General features: G+C 45.1%; 1 protein-coding gene across 10 annotated transcripts in view; it reads left to right on the top strand.

Moving 5' to 3' along the window:
- SEC31A (SEC31 homolog A, COPII coat complex component) overlaps positions 1-16,204 on the top strand; it is a 43,438-nt gene extending 27,234 nt beyond the window's left edge. For 5 of the 10 annotated variants that reach the window (XM_035902806.1, XM_035902800.1, XM_035902799.1 and 2 more), the window contains 9 exons: positions 1,110-1,202; positions 1,830-1,959; positions 2,995-3,342; positions 7,039-7,077; positions 8,763-8,821; positions 10,946-11,218; positions 11,622-11,741; positions 14,580-14,651; positions 15,579-16,204. In XM_035902806.1, coding sequence (XP_035758699.1) covers positions 1,110-1,202; positions 1,830-1,959; positions 2,995-3,342; positions 7,039-7,077; positions 8,763-8,821; positions 10,946-11,218; positions 11,622-11,741; positions 14,580-14,651; positions 15,579-15,758 — 1,314 coding nt within the window. In that variant the 3' untranslated portion in view covers positions 15,759-16,204. The remainder of the gene's footprint in view (positions 1-1,109; positions 1,203-1,829; positions 1,960-2,994; positions 3,343-7,038; positions 7,078-8,762; positions 8,822-10,945; positions 11,219-11,621; positions 11,742-14,579; positions 14,652-15,578) is intronic. The other 5 variants (XM_035902804.1, XM_035902801.1, XM_035902807.1 and 2 more) reach the window with 5 other exon arrangements.
- The last annotated feature ends 2,170 nt before the right edge of the window (positions 16,205-18,374 follow it).

Raw genomic sequence — 18,374 nt, 5'->3', positions numbered from 1 at the left:
CATGTCAGAAAGGTACCTAGTGGTATGCTGATGAACCAGAATGGAAAGAAATTGGTTTTGTTTGACTTCCTTTTAAGAAAGTGTGCAACATAGGGCTTGTTCAGGCTTGAGGCAGCCTTTGTTTAATTGCTGTCCCAAACAGGAACATGTACTTAAAACTTTGTTTCCTTTCAGCATAGGTTTTTTTTGAACCCTCTTTTTTTTTCCATCTGAAAAACAGGCATGAAAGGGGATGGAAAAGTCTTTTAGATTACTTCAGTGATAAGATATGTAGGCATTAACAGTAGTTGTTCATGTGACACCATTAGCCCAGCACTGCACAGGGTTAGAGACCGATAGACTTGAAGCCAGCTGAGCCAGCCAGGACTTCAGGGCCTCAGCTTTCCCTCTGCCTGCCCTCAGGTGGGGTGTCAGATTCCTGAACCCTGCTGTGCATCCCACTGCTGGGCAGCACACACTCTCCTTGCTCAGGGATGTTGCAGGCACAGGAGGTTCTTGGTTTCTGTCCCGTCAGAAAGGTAGTAGTGGTCGCATGGAACTGAAGGGCTTTGGAGTGGCAAAGAAGGAAGACAGAGGAAAGGAGCTGTGGGAGACTGGCTGGGAAGCAATTACCATTAAGATGTATGTCTGCATGTGCAAGAGCTGAATATCAGGTTTTTTAACGCTTTTTAATTCATCTAAAGCTTGACTTTAGACTGCTTTGTGTGAGGCAGTATGTTTGAATTTAATATGGAACTTGGGACTTCCATCTGCAGTTAGTGATGCTCGGTGTCATGCAGTAACCTGTGGGGAGCTTATGCAATAGGAAACTGATGAAAGAGGCAGACCTGGCTCACTGGCACATGTAACACTGCACTCGCTCCACAGCCTGTTGTAGCTACATCTCTGCTGAGCTTCATCTTCACTCTGCAATTCACTTCAGCTCCAGTGCACAGTGATTTTGTCTGACTTGAATGCACTTTTCCTTCTTCCTCTGAGATTTTATGGCTGTTAAAAATGCCAGCATGCAAACCTTTTTGTGTTAGTTCTTTGCACCTTGTTTTGTGAAATCCTTTAGACTTTTTTTATTGTTTTGTTTTCCATGATTGGTATTTCTTTGTTCAATTCAGGTTAGAATTGCCCCTACTGTCACTACCTGGAGTAACAAAACTCCTACTGCCCTTCCCAGCCATCCTCCTGCAGGCTGTCCCTCTGACACACAGGTATAACCTTCATTTTTCTCTGAGCCTCTGCTCCACCCCAATATGTCCCCTGGTGTAGTCTGTGTGCTTGACACAGTCTGGTACGGATAGGCGGAAGGAGCAGCTTCCACATGTGCTTTGGTTTTGCTCCTCTGTCTCATGTTACTTTTTTCATCAACGCCCAGATAAGTGGCTCTGGAAAGCCTTGAGTGGGTGCTCAGTGTGACCTGAGCCCATCCAGCCCTTGTCCCTCACTGGAATATTTGAAGTGCGATGATATTTTTCCTTTCCCTCTTCCTTATGGAAATTAGAAGCTTCAGAGTTAGCATTTAAGGTGTTAAAGCTGTGGATGGCAGGGCACTCTTGGACTGCCTGAATAACAGGCAGTGCTGGCAAGGACCTCTTCCTTGTGTGGGAAGGTGTGTGCTGCTCTGCTGCTGCTGAGGTCACTGCACATACAGGCTGTGCTTTCTGTGTTATGCTGGGCGCCCTAAGGCACTGGGGTGGTTGGAGGCATTTGCCCCTGTGCTGGTGGCTCTTCCAGGGAATGTGGTTTCAGGCCTTGAAACTGATCATTTAGCCCTGCATTACTGTTGCTGACTAAATCCTATCTCCCCCTACCCTTTCTCCTGCAATCTTATTTTACAGGGAGACAACCCACCTCCTCCAGGGTTTATCATGCCAGGTGCCATTAACCCCAACGTGACACCGCAGCAAGCCACCTCTTCCAGTTACAGCATGTATTCACAAGCAGGGGCCCGGCCAACGTACCCACAGAGTGAGTAGGAACAACTGCCCTCTTGTTCCCACCCAGGTGGGCCAGCCAGGTGATGAGGCCACATTTACTTGGGGATAGCCAGTACCCTCTTTGGGGTTGGGAGGGTTCAGGCCAAGCCAGTCCCACATTTCTTGAGGGGAAAAAAACTCATGAGGTGACATCTGAGGATTGTCATTTCTTGTGGTCCAGACATCAGGCACCCTCTGTCAGACCCTGTCTCCTCTGCTGAGGTGTCTGCCCACAGCTCTTAGATTCATTCCTCAGCTGGCCCTTCCTAAGGGTGTATTGGGGTCAGAAAGCCCCCAGTGTGAGTCCTGGAGAAGCAGCATGGGCCTGACAAAGAGGGACCCAACTCATCTGTGTGCAGCTGGGCCATCCAGTTCTCACTGGGACTCCATGAAGATGGGAAAGGGGATGAGGAGATGAGGGCAGTAGTAGAGGTGAGTGAGGGAGGGGGAGGAACACTGAGACTCAAAGCAGGGGACTGAAAGTACAGGCACCAGGGAGGAAAAAATGGGCATAAATGGGCAGAGAAAAAGAGGCAGTGAAGTTAAGCTGCAGGGCCCACAGTGGAAGGCTGTGAGCTTGCATTCACTTCCAGACACTGCTGTCACTTCCTCGGACTAGGCCTTCCCTTTTTGTAAACCTGGGGGAAGGGTTTCCCTTGCCTGAGAGGCACTGTGAGGATTGCAGTGGTCCAGAAAACAGCCAAAGCAGCAGCATCCATGTGCCCCAGCCCCACCTGGAATGGCATGGTGGCTCTGGGCAGGAGAGTCTGTGTGGGAGAATGGGAGTCCTTACAGCCAAGGCAGTACTTTCTCTGCCTCCCTGCTCCTAGTGGCAGGCTGACATTTTGAGCATTCCTACAAGTCTAGGCAGAGTTGCAGGAGACAGGATTTGGCTGGGCAGGTGAGCGGTTTGAGGGGAAAGGGGTGGGAAGAGAGGAGCGTCAGGTGGAGAAGGAAGCAGAGGCAGATGAAACCTGCTCCTCTGTTATGAACTTACTGACTGAATGTCTTTTCTCCCTGTTTGTAGCGTATCAGGCCACACAGCAGTACTCTTGTGGAACAGGGGGACCAGCTGTCTATCAGCCTCAGCAGCCTGTTGCTGTCCCTGCTTCAGCTTCTTACCTGAACCATGCCCCTAACACTACCCCTCTCTACCTGCCCTCTGCCCCTGCCCACTCTGTGCCCTCCCCGCTGTACCCCGGGCAGCCTCAACCCTCCCCAACAAGCCTGAATCCCATCTCTTCCTTCCCTCTTCCTCCTTCTGGCGCATCCTTTCAGCATGGACTTCCAGCAACTTCTGTGGCTTATGCATTACCTTCTGGACCAACAGGTACTCTGCCTGCAACCAGTGACCTTCCTGCATCCCAGAGAACAGGTCTGCGCTTGGACAGGGGGACAGGCAGGGAGGGGGAGGGTTTTGCTTTATTACTGATGCAGTTAAATGTGCACCTTTTCCTTGTGAATGCTCCATACAAAGTTTGCTTGTGCTTACAGGTCAATGCAAAGCATTTCTAAAACACATAATCTTCCCTGTGCATCTGGCAATGATACGGCTGCATTACTGCCGTGAGCACTGGCTAAGCACCATGAGCAGTCATCGTCCTCTTGCAAGTCAGACCTTGCCACAAACACAAACTTTTGTCTTGTCCATGACAGGGTGCTACAGCATTGTCTTGTTAGGAGGCTGTCAATACTGTGGATGGATGGTGGCACAGTTTTAACCTCGTGAGGCTGGTGTCAAAACCTGCTACGTGGCTGGAGAGCAAAATACAAAAATGAGCAAGTTTTTTTAATTGCTACAGAGAAGATGATCCCAACTCTCACAGAACAATTTTGTAAATGTAATTTGTCCCTAGTTTGTGAGTGGCATTTCAAGCCTGGGATTGGCAGCATATTTAATTCAAACCGTGTTTCCTGTGGCATCAGCTCACTTCCAGTATTTTTTCTTAACCACTTAGTGCAATGGGGTTTACTGTAGCTGTGAATGTCTTAAGATAATTAGAAGTGATTTAGAAATGCTTTTACAAGTGTCTCTCTCAAAGGCATGTGTGTGTGGCTGACACATAAGAGCATGTTTGAGCATGCACTGAGGTGGGGCTCAGTGTCTCCTTGTGCCTGGACGTAATTGTTTGCTGTAGGACAGTGACCTCGCTTGTGATAACAAACCTGTCTCTTCACTTAGCCTGTGAAACAACAGCTTTGCATACATCAGCCTGTGCGGGAAGTACAAGCGGTCCTTTTCTAAACCTGCCCATAAACATATTTCACATCCAGGTGGTTCAGCTGGAGAGTCAAGGACCACATCTGAGAAGTAGGAATCAGAGAACATTAGGCAGGGTTTGAGGGATGTTCCAGGGATGCTGACTCTGCTGACAGGCCCTAAGGACCCCACTGTGACTCTCTCTCTTCTTTTAAAAGCCTGTTAGGGGTGATGCAGTGCAAGAAAGGCATAGTGCCTTTGTCTTGGCAGCAGCAGTCCTATGAGTAGGGTGCTCCTGGCATCCATGAGGCTGGGAGCTTACATGTCTCATGGTATTGCCTTAACACACATACACTTGTGTTTTGGGGAGACATGGTCTTTTGCTCTGTCAAAAAAGAGGGAACTGGTATAAGGCAGACGCCTGGGCTGCAAGGGGAGAAGAGGCCTTTTCCCTCCATTCTGCAGCCAGATTCGTTGTCCTCTCTGTTCTTGGAGATGCTGTACTGTGACCTCTTCTGACCCCATGTTACAGGGCATGTCAAACTTGTACCTCTAAGCCAGAGGAATTATTAAATTGGACAGAGGAAGAGGGGTTGGATAGGGTTCTATGTGTGGGATGTGAAGCAGCACATTATGATGCAGACAGCATAGCTTCTGCACCTCCAAATAAATGCAAGGAACAAGAAAATGGTTCTCTCATTCATTTTACTACTCTACTTGTGTCACTGGCAGGCACTTCAGATGTGTCACTTTCTAAGTTTCTTGCATTAACAGTGAAGTGACATAGTCCATGTGGCATGATCAGAGCAGGTGAAGCTCTACTCTGGATGATAGAAATCAGGGACATTAATGATAATACTGGTCAATTTGTAAAATCATGTAATCCACATAGACAGTAGTCTAACACATAGAATCATAGAATTGTTTAAGTTGGAAAAGGCCTTTAAGATCAAGTCCAACTGTTAACCTAACACTGCCATCCCACCACTAAACCATGTCCCTGAGCACCTCATCTATGCATCTTTTGAATATCTTCTGGCATGGTGACTCAACCACTTCCCTGGACAGCCCATTCCAATGCTTAACAACCCTTTCAGTGAAAAAAATTTTCCCAATGTCCAACCTAAACCTCCCCTGGTGCAACTTGAGGCCATTTCCTCTTGTCCTATTGCCTGTTACCTGGGAGAAGACACCAACACCCACATCTTGCCTGTGTCATTTTAGTATAAGGGGAATTGAAGCGGTTGTTACCCGCATTGCCTTGCCAGATTTTCCTTCAAAATTAAAAGTTCTCCATACTAGGTTTCTTATAAAACTTTGAGAACTATCGGTGCTGCTTGTGTTTTTCCCAGCAGCTGTGCTGAGAAGGCAGCCAGCCCAAACTTGGGCATCATCTCTGATTCCTGGCAAACGCCAGCCTTGGGCTGAGATGCAGAGGTGGACTCCAGGGCATGGTGAGGTGGTGAGACCAGGTGGCTCATATGTGTGGGCTGCTGGCACGTAACTGCTGCCTGCAGCTGGAGAACTATGGAAACAAGTAAGACCTATCAGAAGAGCACACTCTGTCCTCTTCCAATTTTTAGATTGCACCCCTCAAAAATATAAAAACAAGAAGAAAAAACCCTACTTGGTAAATGCAGAAATTAAAAATGTAGATGCTTAATATGCTTAACCGCCAGCGTATTTTCTAGAGTAGCTGCATTGCTTAGTGAAGGATGCCTTGGTATGAGATCCCATAGAACCACAGAAATCTGCAGCCAGAAGTAGATCTCACCTGTAACTCTGAATGTTCCAGTGCAGAGCATATAGTGATGCTGATCTTGGCTTTAAAGTGGTGTGCTTTTGTATGTGGTGATGATCTAATCTGGGAACATCATGTTTCACTTCGCAAATGTGATTCATTTAAAGGTGGGGGTAAGCTAGGAAGGAAATAAAGATCTCAAATTTGAAGTCTTGAAAAGCACCTGACCTTTGAACTAGCTTGGGTTTAAAGATGCACTTAAAAAAGAAACAGTTCTAGAAATACCTTCTGGTTTTTGCAAATGCATGTAACATCAGTATGTTAAGCTGTGCTTGGAGCTCCAGTAAGTAAGAAAAGCCCATGTTTAATTTCATTTTTAATCTATCTCACTTTGTTTTGTAATAGATCTTTGAACCTGCTTTCAAGGGAGTTTTAATATTCAGAGTCTTGAATCTTGTTTGAAATTGTAATATAGCAATTCTGAGCAAAGGGAAGGGTTTGTACCAGAACTATAAGTGCATCAGACCAACGCCAGGGACAGGAGTTATCTCATCCCTGACATTCTTCTTCTCTTCAAAAATGGCAAATGCTTTATTGTCTCTATTTTGCCATCTGGATTTGTCAGTCGGAGTAAGCAGTGTGTCTTTTCACACTTTTTTTTTTTTTTGCTGGGCTGGATGCAGCCTTGGTTTGGGAAAATACTTGACGTCCACCTTGAAGTCAAGTGCTTTCAGCATCTCCTGAAAAGCTTTCTGGAATGGTAAGACGATGGTGAGAAGATTGTTGCTAAGAGTAATGGCCTGTCAGCTGCACTGGCTGGTAGGAATAGAAAAAGAGAACGCTGGAAGAGATAAGGATGTGGGTCAGGACTCTGCAACATTTGTTAGAAACAAGTAGAAACAAGGAAAGAGTAGCAGGCTTGTTTTCAGGGAAGGCAGACAAAAGCAATTCAACAGGATGATTTGGACAAATGATTTGTCTCTAAGCTGGCATTGTAATTAGGTTAAGCACTTTTTCTCCTGACTTCCCTTGCTTATTGAAACTAAACTGCTAATCAAAAATTACAGACCAATTGTTTATTATTTTTGAGGAAAATCTTTTTTTTAGTTCTCTTTGCATTTTATCTGCAGAAAGCCTACCAACTCAAGACCAGGCCTGTCCCTTCACAGGTAAACTAGGTACAACCTAACCTGAAAATAATTACAGCCACTACCTGACGTTAATTGAACAGACATCAATAATGCATATGTTCCTTAGAGAACATTTAAGTGCGATTCTGTTTGCCAATTAGACTTTAATCAAATAAATTTTTAATTCCTTAATCAAAGCCAATAACAACATATCTGGAGTTTTTAACCACAGAAACAAATGCTGGTTTTCCTTTTTTGAAGCTAATTGTTCCAGGAAATTAACAGCAGCAACAGTCTGGGAGATTTTCTTAACCTGTTACTACTGTCAGCACTGCAGAAGTTAGACTTCCTATATCAGAAATACTCTGCGATTTTCTGGATAGGGAGGAACAGTGGAACCCCCAGGGCACATGGCTGTTGGGAGATGGCACTGCCTTTGGTTAAAGAGAAAGCATTGTGAAAGGGTTTTAAATTATTTTTCATTTACTCCTTTAACATGCTCTGGGTGTGGAACTTGTTTAACAGAAGCTCAGGAGCAAATGAAATTTCAGATAAATTGAGCAAATTCTGCAGTGATGTTAAGCTCTGCTGTCTAAGGTGAATTCATCATCTAAGTGAAAAAACACTGTGGTGAAAAAGTCCATTGAGTAGGGATTTGGTTTTGTTGGCTTTTTGTGGCTTTGTGCAATAAACCCTGATTACTCAGCCCTGATGAGATGGGGAATGATTTATAATGAGCTAACGTGAGTTTTGGAGTACAAATCTTGCAGCTGCATGGAGCGTGCTTTCTTGGAAGAGCAGAAGGTTTGGTATAGAACAACACCCCAGACTCTGAATGCATCTGCTCAGACATCCTCTGTGCTTCTTTCAGTTTCAAACAAATTGCCTTTGGTGCAAAAAAGCTAGTTTTTGCCACCTTGCTCCAGCAGCTTTGCTTTTGGGACACAAAGCACCCATAACCATGCTGTAGCTGGCAGGGGAAACCTAGTTTTACGGCTCTCTTGTCTCCAGAGTGGCTGGGTGAATCTGGCGTGAGATGTTTAAGGCTCCTGCTGTCTCTTATGCCTCTTCTGTGTTGTGTGGCTGGGGAACATGTCTTAACTGTCATGTGTAAATCCATCGCAGTCGCAGCAGCAGCTCTTGGGAAGTGGATGCAGCTTAATGGTGTTCTTATTCACCCATGGTTTCTGACATCTCTGCTGTGGATTAATGTTTATAATACTGTTACAGTGATCATGGGGGAAAAAAAAAAAAGCAGGAAACTGGTTCTCATGTTTTGTTGTATGACAATACAGATGCGAGAAACTTTCACTGGTAACTGAAGCTTTCTTCACATACGCAGTCTGTGTAGCAGAGCTGTGTTTTGGGCATGGTAGGCAACTGCCTGCCTTTTCAAAGGGTGTGTCTGTGCAAAGTTGTTTTTTTTTTCCTGTGAGAGAAGAAAAAGTTAACTATTAGTAAAAAAATCCTGACAAACTGGTCAAGATGCCAAACCTGCACAGTGGGTGCAGAGCCTAAAGAGTCTGATGGCTGGGGTATTGGGAGGCTCTGGCTGGCGTGAGTGCTGTTCTGGCCCCCTGTGAAGGGCAGGGGAGCAGGCAGGTGAGGGCTCTGCCAAGCCCCTGCCAGTAGAGCTGTGGCAGGGAGTGGGCCCCACTGAGCTCAAGAAGGCATCACTGCCTTCCTCCAAGGTACTTACAGTCTCTGTTTTCTTTCTGTACCAGGGCCACAGAATGGCTGGAACGACCCTCCTGCTCTGAATAGAGCTGCCAAGAAGAAGAAGGTACTCTAGGAAATCATCTCTTGACACAATTGAATGCTGACCACTGCTGAAAAGCAGTAACTTAGGCTGCTTCTGAGAAACTTGTTGTTAGGAGAAGGAAAAAGAAGGGTTAGCAGCAAACAAAAGTGGCACCTCATGAACAGAATAGCCTTTATGCCTCTCCAGTATGCATTATCTCCCTCAAAATATTTAAGCCTCTAAAGACATGGTGGCTTTTTGCTGAAGTTATGGTTGTTACTAACAACATTGATGCTGGTTTCAGGGAAGAAAATACCTCAGACTATTTTCATCTGCAGTAAAGCAGATGAGTTTTGGAAGAGATGCTACTTATGTGAAATGATGAGGCCATGCAAGTAGTTACAGATTACTGACTTTGCTGGAGCTGAAAGCAATTTATCCTGATTAAGGGTCTGACCCTGAGAGATTTGCTGAGAGTAAGACCATTTTTGTGATGGAAACAATGCAGTTTTGTAAAACAGATTTAGATTGTAGTAGGACAGAATAACTGGGGATGGTTGGCACAGAGCAGAGTGAGCCTTTTCACCCCCTGGTGCTGCTGTAGTCTTGCGTATCTCCACAGCTGTCAGTGTCATCTGCTGCTCTGAGCCTCATGCATTTGGGAAGCAAGAGTCACTCTGGAGTGTGTAAAGAGTGGGGAGAAAAAAAAAAGGTTGGAGCCAGGAAGATAAGGTCTGGGTGAAGATGAAGGCAGAAGTTTCCCTTACTCTTTGGGGTTTGGACTCTGCAGTTAAGATTAAAAAGCTTTTGGAGAATGGATAGGGGATGCTTTGTGTGCTCCTGACTACCCCAGTTCTGTGATGTTTGTCACACAGCAGCTGGCATGCTGCCTTTTGGGGCTTCAGGCTCCTAAGTAGGAGGAAAGTTGTCAGTAAGAATAACTGCTGGACCTGAGGAGCTCAAGAGGCAGCCTTGTGCAAACAGGGTTTTTGCTACTGTTGTGTGTGTGTCACAGCCAGAATTTCTGCCAGGGCTTGTGGGTTGGCTCCCTTCTAAATGAGGAGTCATGTTTGCATTCCCTGTTGGGTATTTAACAAACCTCTGTCAGAAATGTTTCTATGTTTGTTTCTCTTTCATCCACTGTATGAGGGGGTGGTTTAGGATATTATAAAATGACTCACCACATGTAAAGTAGAAGAACTGTCTGGCATTTCAGGCCGCAGCATAATTTGCAACTGTTTTCCACCTAACTAAGAACTTATCCACCACTCAGAAGTTTATTGTTGTGATTCATCGCTTTTATAACTGACTTTGGTACTGGGTTGGGAATATTTTTCTTACTGTCCCAAACCACTAGCTTAATTCTGGCATCATTTATTCAGGGTAGCATTCAGGGTTCTGTAATCTTTCCTTTTTTCCATGTGTGCCCAAAGAAATGTGCACATTCCCATGGGAGCTCTTTGTTTTGTTTAGATTTCCTGTATGATGTAGCAGAGGCCAATAGCTCATTTTGTTTCTTCCCTCTACCAAATGTTTCCAGAACACCCCTGTGTAAAGACTGGCAGATGCTTAGGGATGAACCTGAAATGTGCTCATAATCCATCTTAGTACAAACCTGTTTGCCAGAAGTTTGAAAGGCTTTCAGAAGCTTTATTGGTGTGTGTTGCTAGCTGTGACCTATGTACTGCATGGACAAAAATGTACCATTGAAAGTGAGACACAAAAATCTAAATATAATGACCCAATAGTAAAAATAGATGTAGGTGTGGGTTAGTTTTCATTACTGCAACTCTGTTTCTGTTAGTGCTGGTCTGTCAAACCACTGTTTTGTGCCCTTAGCAGAGGGAGAGTGGCTCTGATTTGAGGTGGCTGTACTCAGCTCTTGTGGCTGCTCCTGCCCTGTGCGAGCAGAGGAACAGGCAGAGCATGCGGGACTGGAAGTGCCCCAGGGCACTTCTTACTGTGCAGCTGCAGCCGGAGGAATGGGTTTGTTTAGCCAGAATGAAATCCTGTATTGCCTGCCCCTGTTGTTTCTATATCCTGGGGTCTCAGTCTTCTGCTTGGTAGAGCTTTCAATTGCTGCAGGTTGGGAAGTCTGTAGGAGCTGAGTGTGCTCTGCCTGTGGCAGCCACGGCACCATAAATGCACTGTTTGTTTTTTCCCCAGGTCCCTGATAACTTCCTGCCCCCAGTTCCCATAACCTCTCCCATCATGAACCCGCTGGCGGATCCACAGTCTCAGATGCAGCAGCCTCCAGCTCCAGCACCACCCACGGGTGCACCCAGCTTCCAGCCTCCATACCTCCCCACAGGGCAGCCAGTGCTGCAGGGTGGCTACCCACCTGCTCCCCAGCCCCTGGGGCAATCCATCATGCCACCCGCTGTTTCCAAACCCAGCACGGAGGGGGCTCCTGGGGCCCCAATCGGCAATGCCATCCAGGTAATGTAGCCCCAGCACTGCATGGTTTTGGTTTGTACATCAGTGGAGCTTTGTAGGCTGGGATCCTGTTGGCCAGGCATTTCTTGTACCTCTGAAGCGTACTGCAGAGTGTTCAGTCACTAGCTTTGCACCATGCTGGCATTTGCTACTGTAATCTCCACCTAGCCGCTACCTCTTTGCAGTATGAACCTCTAGTCAGTATGGACCAACAAGCTGCTTTCTTCTGTAACTTCACAGCTCTCCAGAGGGAGCGACAGTAGATGCTGATAATGTTACATCCACACACCCACAGGAAAGAAACAGGAGCTGTGCCAAGCTAGCTAATAATGCCACTTGGTTTAGTTGAAAAAAAACAAGTGGTCACAGTGACCTGGGAAAGCCTCATCTGCTCTCTGTTTCTCAGCATGTGCAGGCACTGCCAACAGAGAAGATTACCAAGAAGCCCATCCCTGAGGAGCACCTTATTCTGAAGACTACATTTGAAGCTCTTATCCAGAGGTGCCTGCTGTCTGCCTCTGATCCGGTAGGTCTCTGTGGTGTTCCCAGAGTACTCCTGTGTTTGGGTGAATGCACTGGTACCTACAGCACAGCTAGCCATCACAGCCTCTCCTGAGACAGCTTTTTTTTTTCCTTTCTAAAGGCTGCTTTGAACAGCCACAAGCAATGTGTAGAAAAGCCATATGCACATAGGATGTGGCAGTCTGGGGCCAGAGCACAGCCCAGCTGCCCAGGCACTTTGACTCTGGTCCTTACAGCCCTCAGCATGGGCAGAGCACGGTGGTGCAGTTTATGAGTGGGGAATTACACTGCAGCCCACTCTGCTGCTCTCTTCTAAGGAGATGGTTTGGACTTGGTCACAGTTGAGGTTTTGATGTTGATGGTTAAAAAAAATAAATTAAAAATTCTAAAGCCTTCAGAAAGGGCTGTCCTTCCTTCTCTCAGGTGATCACTGTGGAGGCATGCCCTGTACATTTGCCTAACTGCTCCTTATAATTCAGAGCAGGAAGCAGCTGGTACTATGCCAGGTCTGAGCCGATGCTCACATACATGAGTACCTGCCTCAGATTTTGATTTGTGATATGTGATTTCTGATAACAAACTAATTTCAAAAGGAAACAATGGGTAGCAGAGTAGAAGGTTATGAGCTTTAACATGACCACTGGAGCTGGATAGGAAAAAATTCCTGTGGCAGTCAGTACTTTGTAAATGAGCCATCCATCTCAAAGCTTCTCATTTATTTCCAGTGGTCAGTAAATAACATGCTACCCCAAAGTCCAGATGCTGACTGTTCATGTGCTGAAAGGGGGGTGATGAAAAACAGGCTGGTGGTGTGCAAAAGGCTTTGTGCACAAATTGTGCTGCTTACCAAGCACAACTCACACTCCTGTGACAATGGACTGGGAGCTGAGCTGTCTGAGGGCTCTGTGGCAGGGACTGTGGGAATATATTTGGGCATCTGGTGTCACTTCTGTGTGCTATACAATTTCAGCTGACTCTGTAGTTTAGACTTGACACTTGCATGTATGTACTCCTTTCCACTGTGGGTCTCAGCCCGGCAGTTTCAGGGTGAACTCACCCACGCACTCCTTTGCAGAAGCTTTTTGAGGCCATAAGCCTTTCTTTGGACAGACCTCATAAGGTTCAGTAGCATTCAATTGCTCAAAATCCTTTCTTTAAAGGTTAGGCTGTAGAGTGCAGGGACAGTAGTCATATACTGCATGGACCCTCTGACCTTTTCTTCTTCTGAGTGGCCCTTCTCCCAGACACACAAAGAAGGCAAAAGCGTTCAGTTCACATCTGCACCCAGGGATTGCTTTTCTGCTCTGTCAATGCATTTTGCTTGCTTCTCTCTGATTTTCTTAGGCAGAGCAAGCATTTCTGGCACACAGTGCTGAGACACCGCCCTGAGTGCATACATCAGTTATTGTCAGAACAAACGCAGATGCTACTCAGTTACTACATTCCAAAGGGGCAAATGGGAACAGGAAGCAAAGAGTGAGGAGAACAACCAGTTTGCACTTCTTCCACCTAATTTCCTTTGGCTGGAGAGTTGTCTTGCTGATCACTAAACACAATTTATTCCTCTTTGCCTTAGCTAACCTTCTGTAAAATGAAAATGTACATCTTTTCACAGATTTTGAAACAAATGTTCTAAAATCATGTATCTGAGAGTGAGCCCACTTCTTACCTGCTCCTCCTGGGGTCTTCTTTCCTTACTTGGTGCAGTTCCTTGACAATGTAAATACTGCTGAGGGGTTTCCCACGCATGGCCTGAGATCCACATGCTGTATTCTCCTTTATGCCTTCTGCCATCTGAACAGCTTTCCCTAATTTCTAGCACAGCACGTGTCTACCAGTCTGCCCTTACCCCTGAGCTAGAGCATTCCTGTCGGCTTTGTTATTTTCTCCCTGGGCAATTATTTAATCCAGGGAAACTGTTCCAGTTGCTGGGGGAAATAACACTGTCCTAAGTGAAGATGGATTGATGTGCATACTAATTTAGGAGGAAGTTCCATTACTCTTGTGCACTGCTACTACTGTTGACCAGCACCTTTTTTGTGCTTCTGTAATTGTAACCTTGATGCTATATTACTGTTTTATTATTCTGGATTAAAATCTTCAATTTCTGTAGCTGTTTGTTTAAAAAAAATAGTGGATAAAAATGCATTTCTCCAGCAGCTGCTGTGACACTCCAGGTGAAATATACTTTGGTGGCAAAATAATTCCAGACACATCAATGGGTGGTTTACTTTATATAAAATCAGGGAAGCACAAAGGATCTGTATGGACAGTTTGGATTAGGCTATTAGTTTTTCTATTGACAGTAGAAACTTACAAACTCCTCTTTTTACTAATCACATAATGAAAAATATAATCAGGATTTGCCATAAATTATGACAGAGTTGTACATACTTAAACTTCAGTGACCACATGTGCCCTTAAGCTCTCATTGATGTTTCTGGATACTTGATTCCAGTAATAACTTTATCTAGCTATCATTATGCTTTGCCAGTGAGCCATATTCACTGTGTGAATTTTGTGTTGCAACTCAGAATTCTGTCACTTTCCATATCAGCTATATGAGTGGGTTTTGCAAATGACCAGTAGCTTTTGGGATGTACCTCTACAGTTTACTATTCTCTGTAGTGAACTAGAGTGGTTTACATATGGAGAACTACAGTCATATCACATGGACTTTCCTAGCAAAATCAGGGGAGAAAAGTACAGAGCAAAGAATTCAAATGATGTGTTAGGAAAATGTTGAGAAAGGAATTTCATGTGCTGCATAGACTTCTCTGCAATGATATCAGATCAGTAGTGTTCTTAAAATTGCTGTGTTAATGTATTTTTTCTCTTGCAGCAAACAAAGAGGAAACTAGATGATGCAAATAAACGCCTAGAGTTTCTATATGACAAACTTAGGGAACAGACAGTAAGTTCTGTTTTAAATTTCCCCCTCTCCCCCATCAAATATTGCAGGTATGGCCAATAACTTCATCGGTGGTGTGGACCCCTCTGCAATATGTAGCAGGTGTTTGTTTCCTTGTCAGATGTGTGCTTCAAATCCACTTACTGTATGTTTCCATGCGTTTCCCAGAAATGGATAGGTAGAGTGCTTGATCCCAAGTGCCTGTGCAGAATCTGTAGTGCTTTGGGGTCATGTCATGAGTTTTACAGTGCTGTGCAGGGACTGCACTGAGCCAAAGAGCAGAGCTCCTTGAAGTAGGCACTGGGTGAATGCATCTGGAGGGTGCCTGTCCCCAGCTGCTGGCAGAATGAACCAACACAGCAACTTTCCCTGCTCCCAGCAGGAAGTGAGACACACGCAGCCTGGGGTCATGTTGGAGGCTCACTGACTTCACTGGAAGGTAGATGTGCAAGTACTTCTGAAGATCTGGTAATTTTTCCAAAGCCTTCCAGGAGGTCTGTGGCAGAATAAAGGACTGGGCTTAGATCTCCTAGTACTTGAGGATTAGAGTGGTCTAATCCTGTTATTGTCAGGCCATCTTTGCCGAGTAGTTAACTTTACCCCAAAGGCATAAAAGCTCAGTAGGTTTTTCTTGTGCCAGTCTGTCACAGCAGGTCTCCCACCTCAGGGAATTGCATCCAGGGCAATGAAGGCTTGCAGGACTTTGCAGTACTGCAGAGAAGGTACATTCTGGTGAAGTCTGCTGTTAGACTTCCCAGTGACTGTTCAGTGTGTGGTGCAGCTCTGAAGATGGCTGTCTTTAAAAAAAGGAACTGATTGCTGCACCTTCTTGAGGGCCAAATGTTACACTTAAGATTTCTGGTTTTTCTAGCACTAGCGTATGTGCCATTTTTTCTTTCTGCTGACCTGTATTGCCTGGCTTTCTTGCAGCTCTCTCCAACCATCATTAGTGGTTTGCACAACATCGTGAAGAGCATTGAAACCCGCAATTACCAGGAAGGACTGAACATCCACACGCACATAGTCAGCACCAGCAACTTCAGTGAGACCTCTGCTTTCATGCCTGTTCTGAAAGTTGTCCTCACCCAGGCCAATAAGCTGGGTGTCTGAAGTAACCCTGCATTTGCAAAGCCTTGACGGTTGCTTTTCCAAAGAAGTGCATTTCTACAGCAAACATGCAGGATACGGACCAAATGCTAGTCCTTACGGCATGTTGCAGTAGAGTGCTGACAAATGGCATTACACTCTCCCTGCAAAATACTTTGTTCTAGGAGGGCCATGGAGCCCTGGTGCTTTTCTTCTTATTTTAATGCTGTTCCTGTCCCTAATGATTCTTCTCTACAAATAGTATATTTAATGGATGATGGCCCCATATTGTCAATTTTTAGATGCATGTTATACTGCTAAACAGTGGCTTTTAATAACAGATATACATATTAAAACAAGATAGGTTGTGTATCAGACCCTAAAACAGATTATTCCCTTCCACCCCACTGTTCCTTATCCACCAGATTAAAGAGTCTGATTGTATTGTAAGTGTATTTGGTCTTTCATTTTATGAAACTGCCTGGAGTTATGTTAATAGCTTAATTTTGCACTGGGGCAAATGGGCAAACTAAGGGCTAATGTGATATTTTCAATAAATGTTAATTTATTAAAATGTGTCCTTATGAAGTGCAACTTAGATATTTAGAACCTGTACTCACAGTGGGGCAGCTTTCTGTTGTGTCCTAGGTGTGAGGTTATTATTTTTCTTTGCCATACGCATCACTAAAAGCTCTGTTTAACATTTATACTGAGAAATTTACATTTCAAGGAAAGGTTTAGCATGATTCTGAACACATCTGCATGTATTTTTAAAAGCTAAGAGCAGAAATAATGCAGAGTGGTTTTAAGCCACCCATACAGACTACACGGATATTTAGTGTGTAAACAAGGTGCATGTTGTTTCTTGCAGTCCCCTGAACCCAGAGATTGCGGCCTCTGCTGCCCTGCTTACCCCTGCGAGGGCATGCTGCACTGTGAAACTGCGAGCTGGGTTGGGTGAGTTTCATGGCATGCTGTCCTTTCCTCTGGCACAGTCGGAGTTGGCTTTAAGTTTTAAAAATTTGAAACAGTGTGCCATGAATAGCAAGTATGTCTAGGAAGAGCAGCATTTGGAAGCAATGTCCAGGATTTTTTAAAAAACACAGTTTTGCCTGAAAACTACCTAAAATATCAGTGCCTGTGGAATGTAGATCTGGCAATATATACTGCAAGAAATATTATAAATAACAATGCAAATCATTGCTGAGTTCTGTGACTTAAACTGATTATGAGTTACAGATTTGTCAGGCAAAGCAGTTCCATTCCTCTAACAAAACTGAGCTTAACTTTATTTCCTTTCCAGCATTTTTGACCTCATAAGCTTTTATAACTGGTGAACATAAAGCATCAATTTGGAGTTGCTTTGTTTCAGGAGTTTAAAAAACTGGAGTAATTTTCTTCCCCTTGATCTAGGTTATAGGTTTCTAAGCAGTGTTCTAAGTAGATTGCATTCTGCTCCTGTCATTCGGAAGGTTTGCAGGTATCCTCCTTTATTTGTCCCTGGCCTTAATAAAAGCCCCTTGCCCAGGAGGCTCCAGTATTGGCTGAATTGCATCAAAAATGCAAAGTGTGTTAATGCTGCCAGAAACTGGTAATAAGGAAATAGCAGTCTACCTCAGTGGGGAAAACATTTAGGTCACCAGCTCTACTCCTGATTGCTGGGACCACATTATCTGGTAAATGTTCCACAGCGCCTCCTGATGCAGATGAGAATGGTAACAGCTTGGTGTGCTCCACTTTCCTCCCCTGGGGCTGCATCTATAGCAAAAGCAGCATTGGGACAGCTTAGTACCCCAGGATCCCTGCACATGTGGGAAGGACTGCTGTGCTGAACTTGAGTATTGATGCCTCCCTCAGCAAACTCAGCATGGTCCGGCCAGAGAAATGCAGACCCTTGTGTCTTGACTCAAGGTGGGAAAGAACAAATTTTAAAAGAAAGAGCACATTCAAAAGTAAATGGGAATTAAAAAAAAAAAAAAAAACTCAGTAGGGTGGAAGGCCCGTGTGCTGGGCTGGCCTGGTGTTTGTGATATGCTGTTTAGCATGTAAAGGAAAGCAGAAGAGAATCTTGATACTTCAGGACTAAACTGGTGGATGGGAGGTGCTGTGAGAAGGGTAGAAGGGGAATTCAGAAGCTGGTCTTGCATATGCTCTCACTGAGTGTTTTTGGGATGGTGTTTCTTTGTGAAGCTGGCTCTTCTGGCAGTAACAGCTGGGGAGACTGACAGCAGTAGCAGAAGTGGGGTGGGCTCTGGTAGGTGCAGTGGGCAGGGCTGCGGGCAGAAGCCTTGCTGTAAATTGGAAGGTCTTAAGAGGAGCAGCAGGACCTGACAGGATTAGCTGGGAACAGCTCCTCAGTGTGATGTGGCTTTGTAAAAGCCACGGGAAGTAATGGCATCACACAAGCTTTCGTGAGGCTTCCATCCATGCAAAAGAGGATGCCAAGTGAGAAAGGACTCAGCAAGGCATGCAGATGTCAGGGACCGAAGGGAGAGACTAAAAAGACTGAAAGGAAAGCTGTCCTCTGCCTTGGCCATCCTCAGGAGCAGAAAACTGCCCTGCCCAAGTACATAACAGGAGTGGATACAAAAATCTCCTGAGAGCAGCTGAGATGAATAATAATAGTTAATCAGTTATGCT

This window comes from Egretta garzetta, unplaced genomic scaffold (genome assembly GCF_000687185.1).
Source record: "Egretta garzetta isolate BGI_Z169 unplaced genomic scaffold, ASM68718v1 scaffold89, whole genome shotgun sequence".
Classification (NCBI taxonomy): Eukaryota; Metazoa; Chordata; class Aves; order Pelecaniformes; family Ardeidae; genus Egretta; species Egretta garzetta.
The sequence above is the reverse complement of the archived record's forward strand: the minus strand, read 5'-3'. Positions and strand labels throughout refer to the sequence as shown.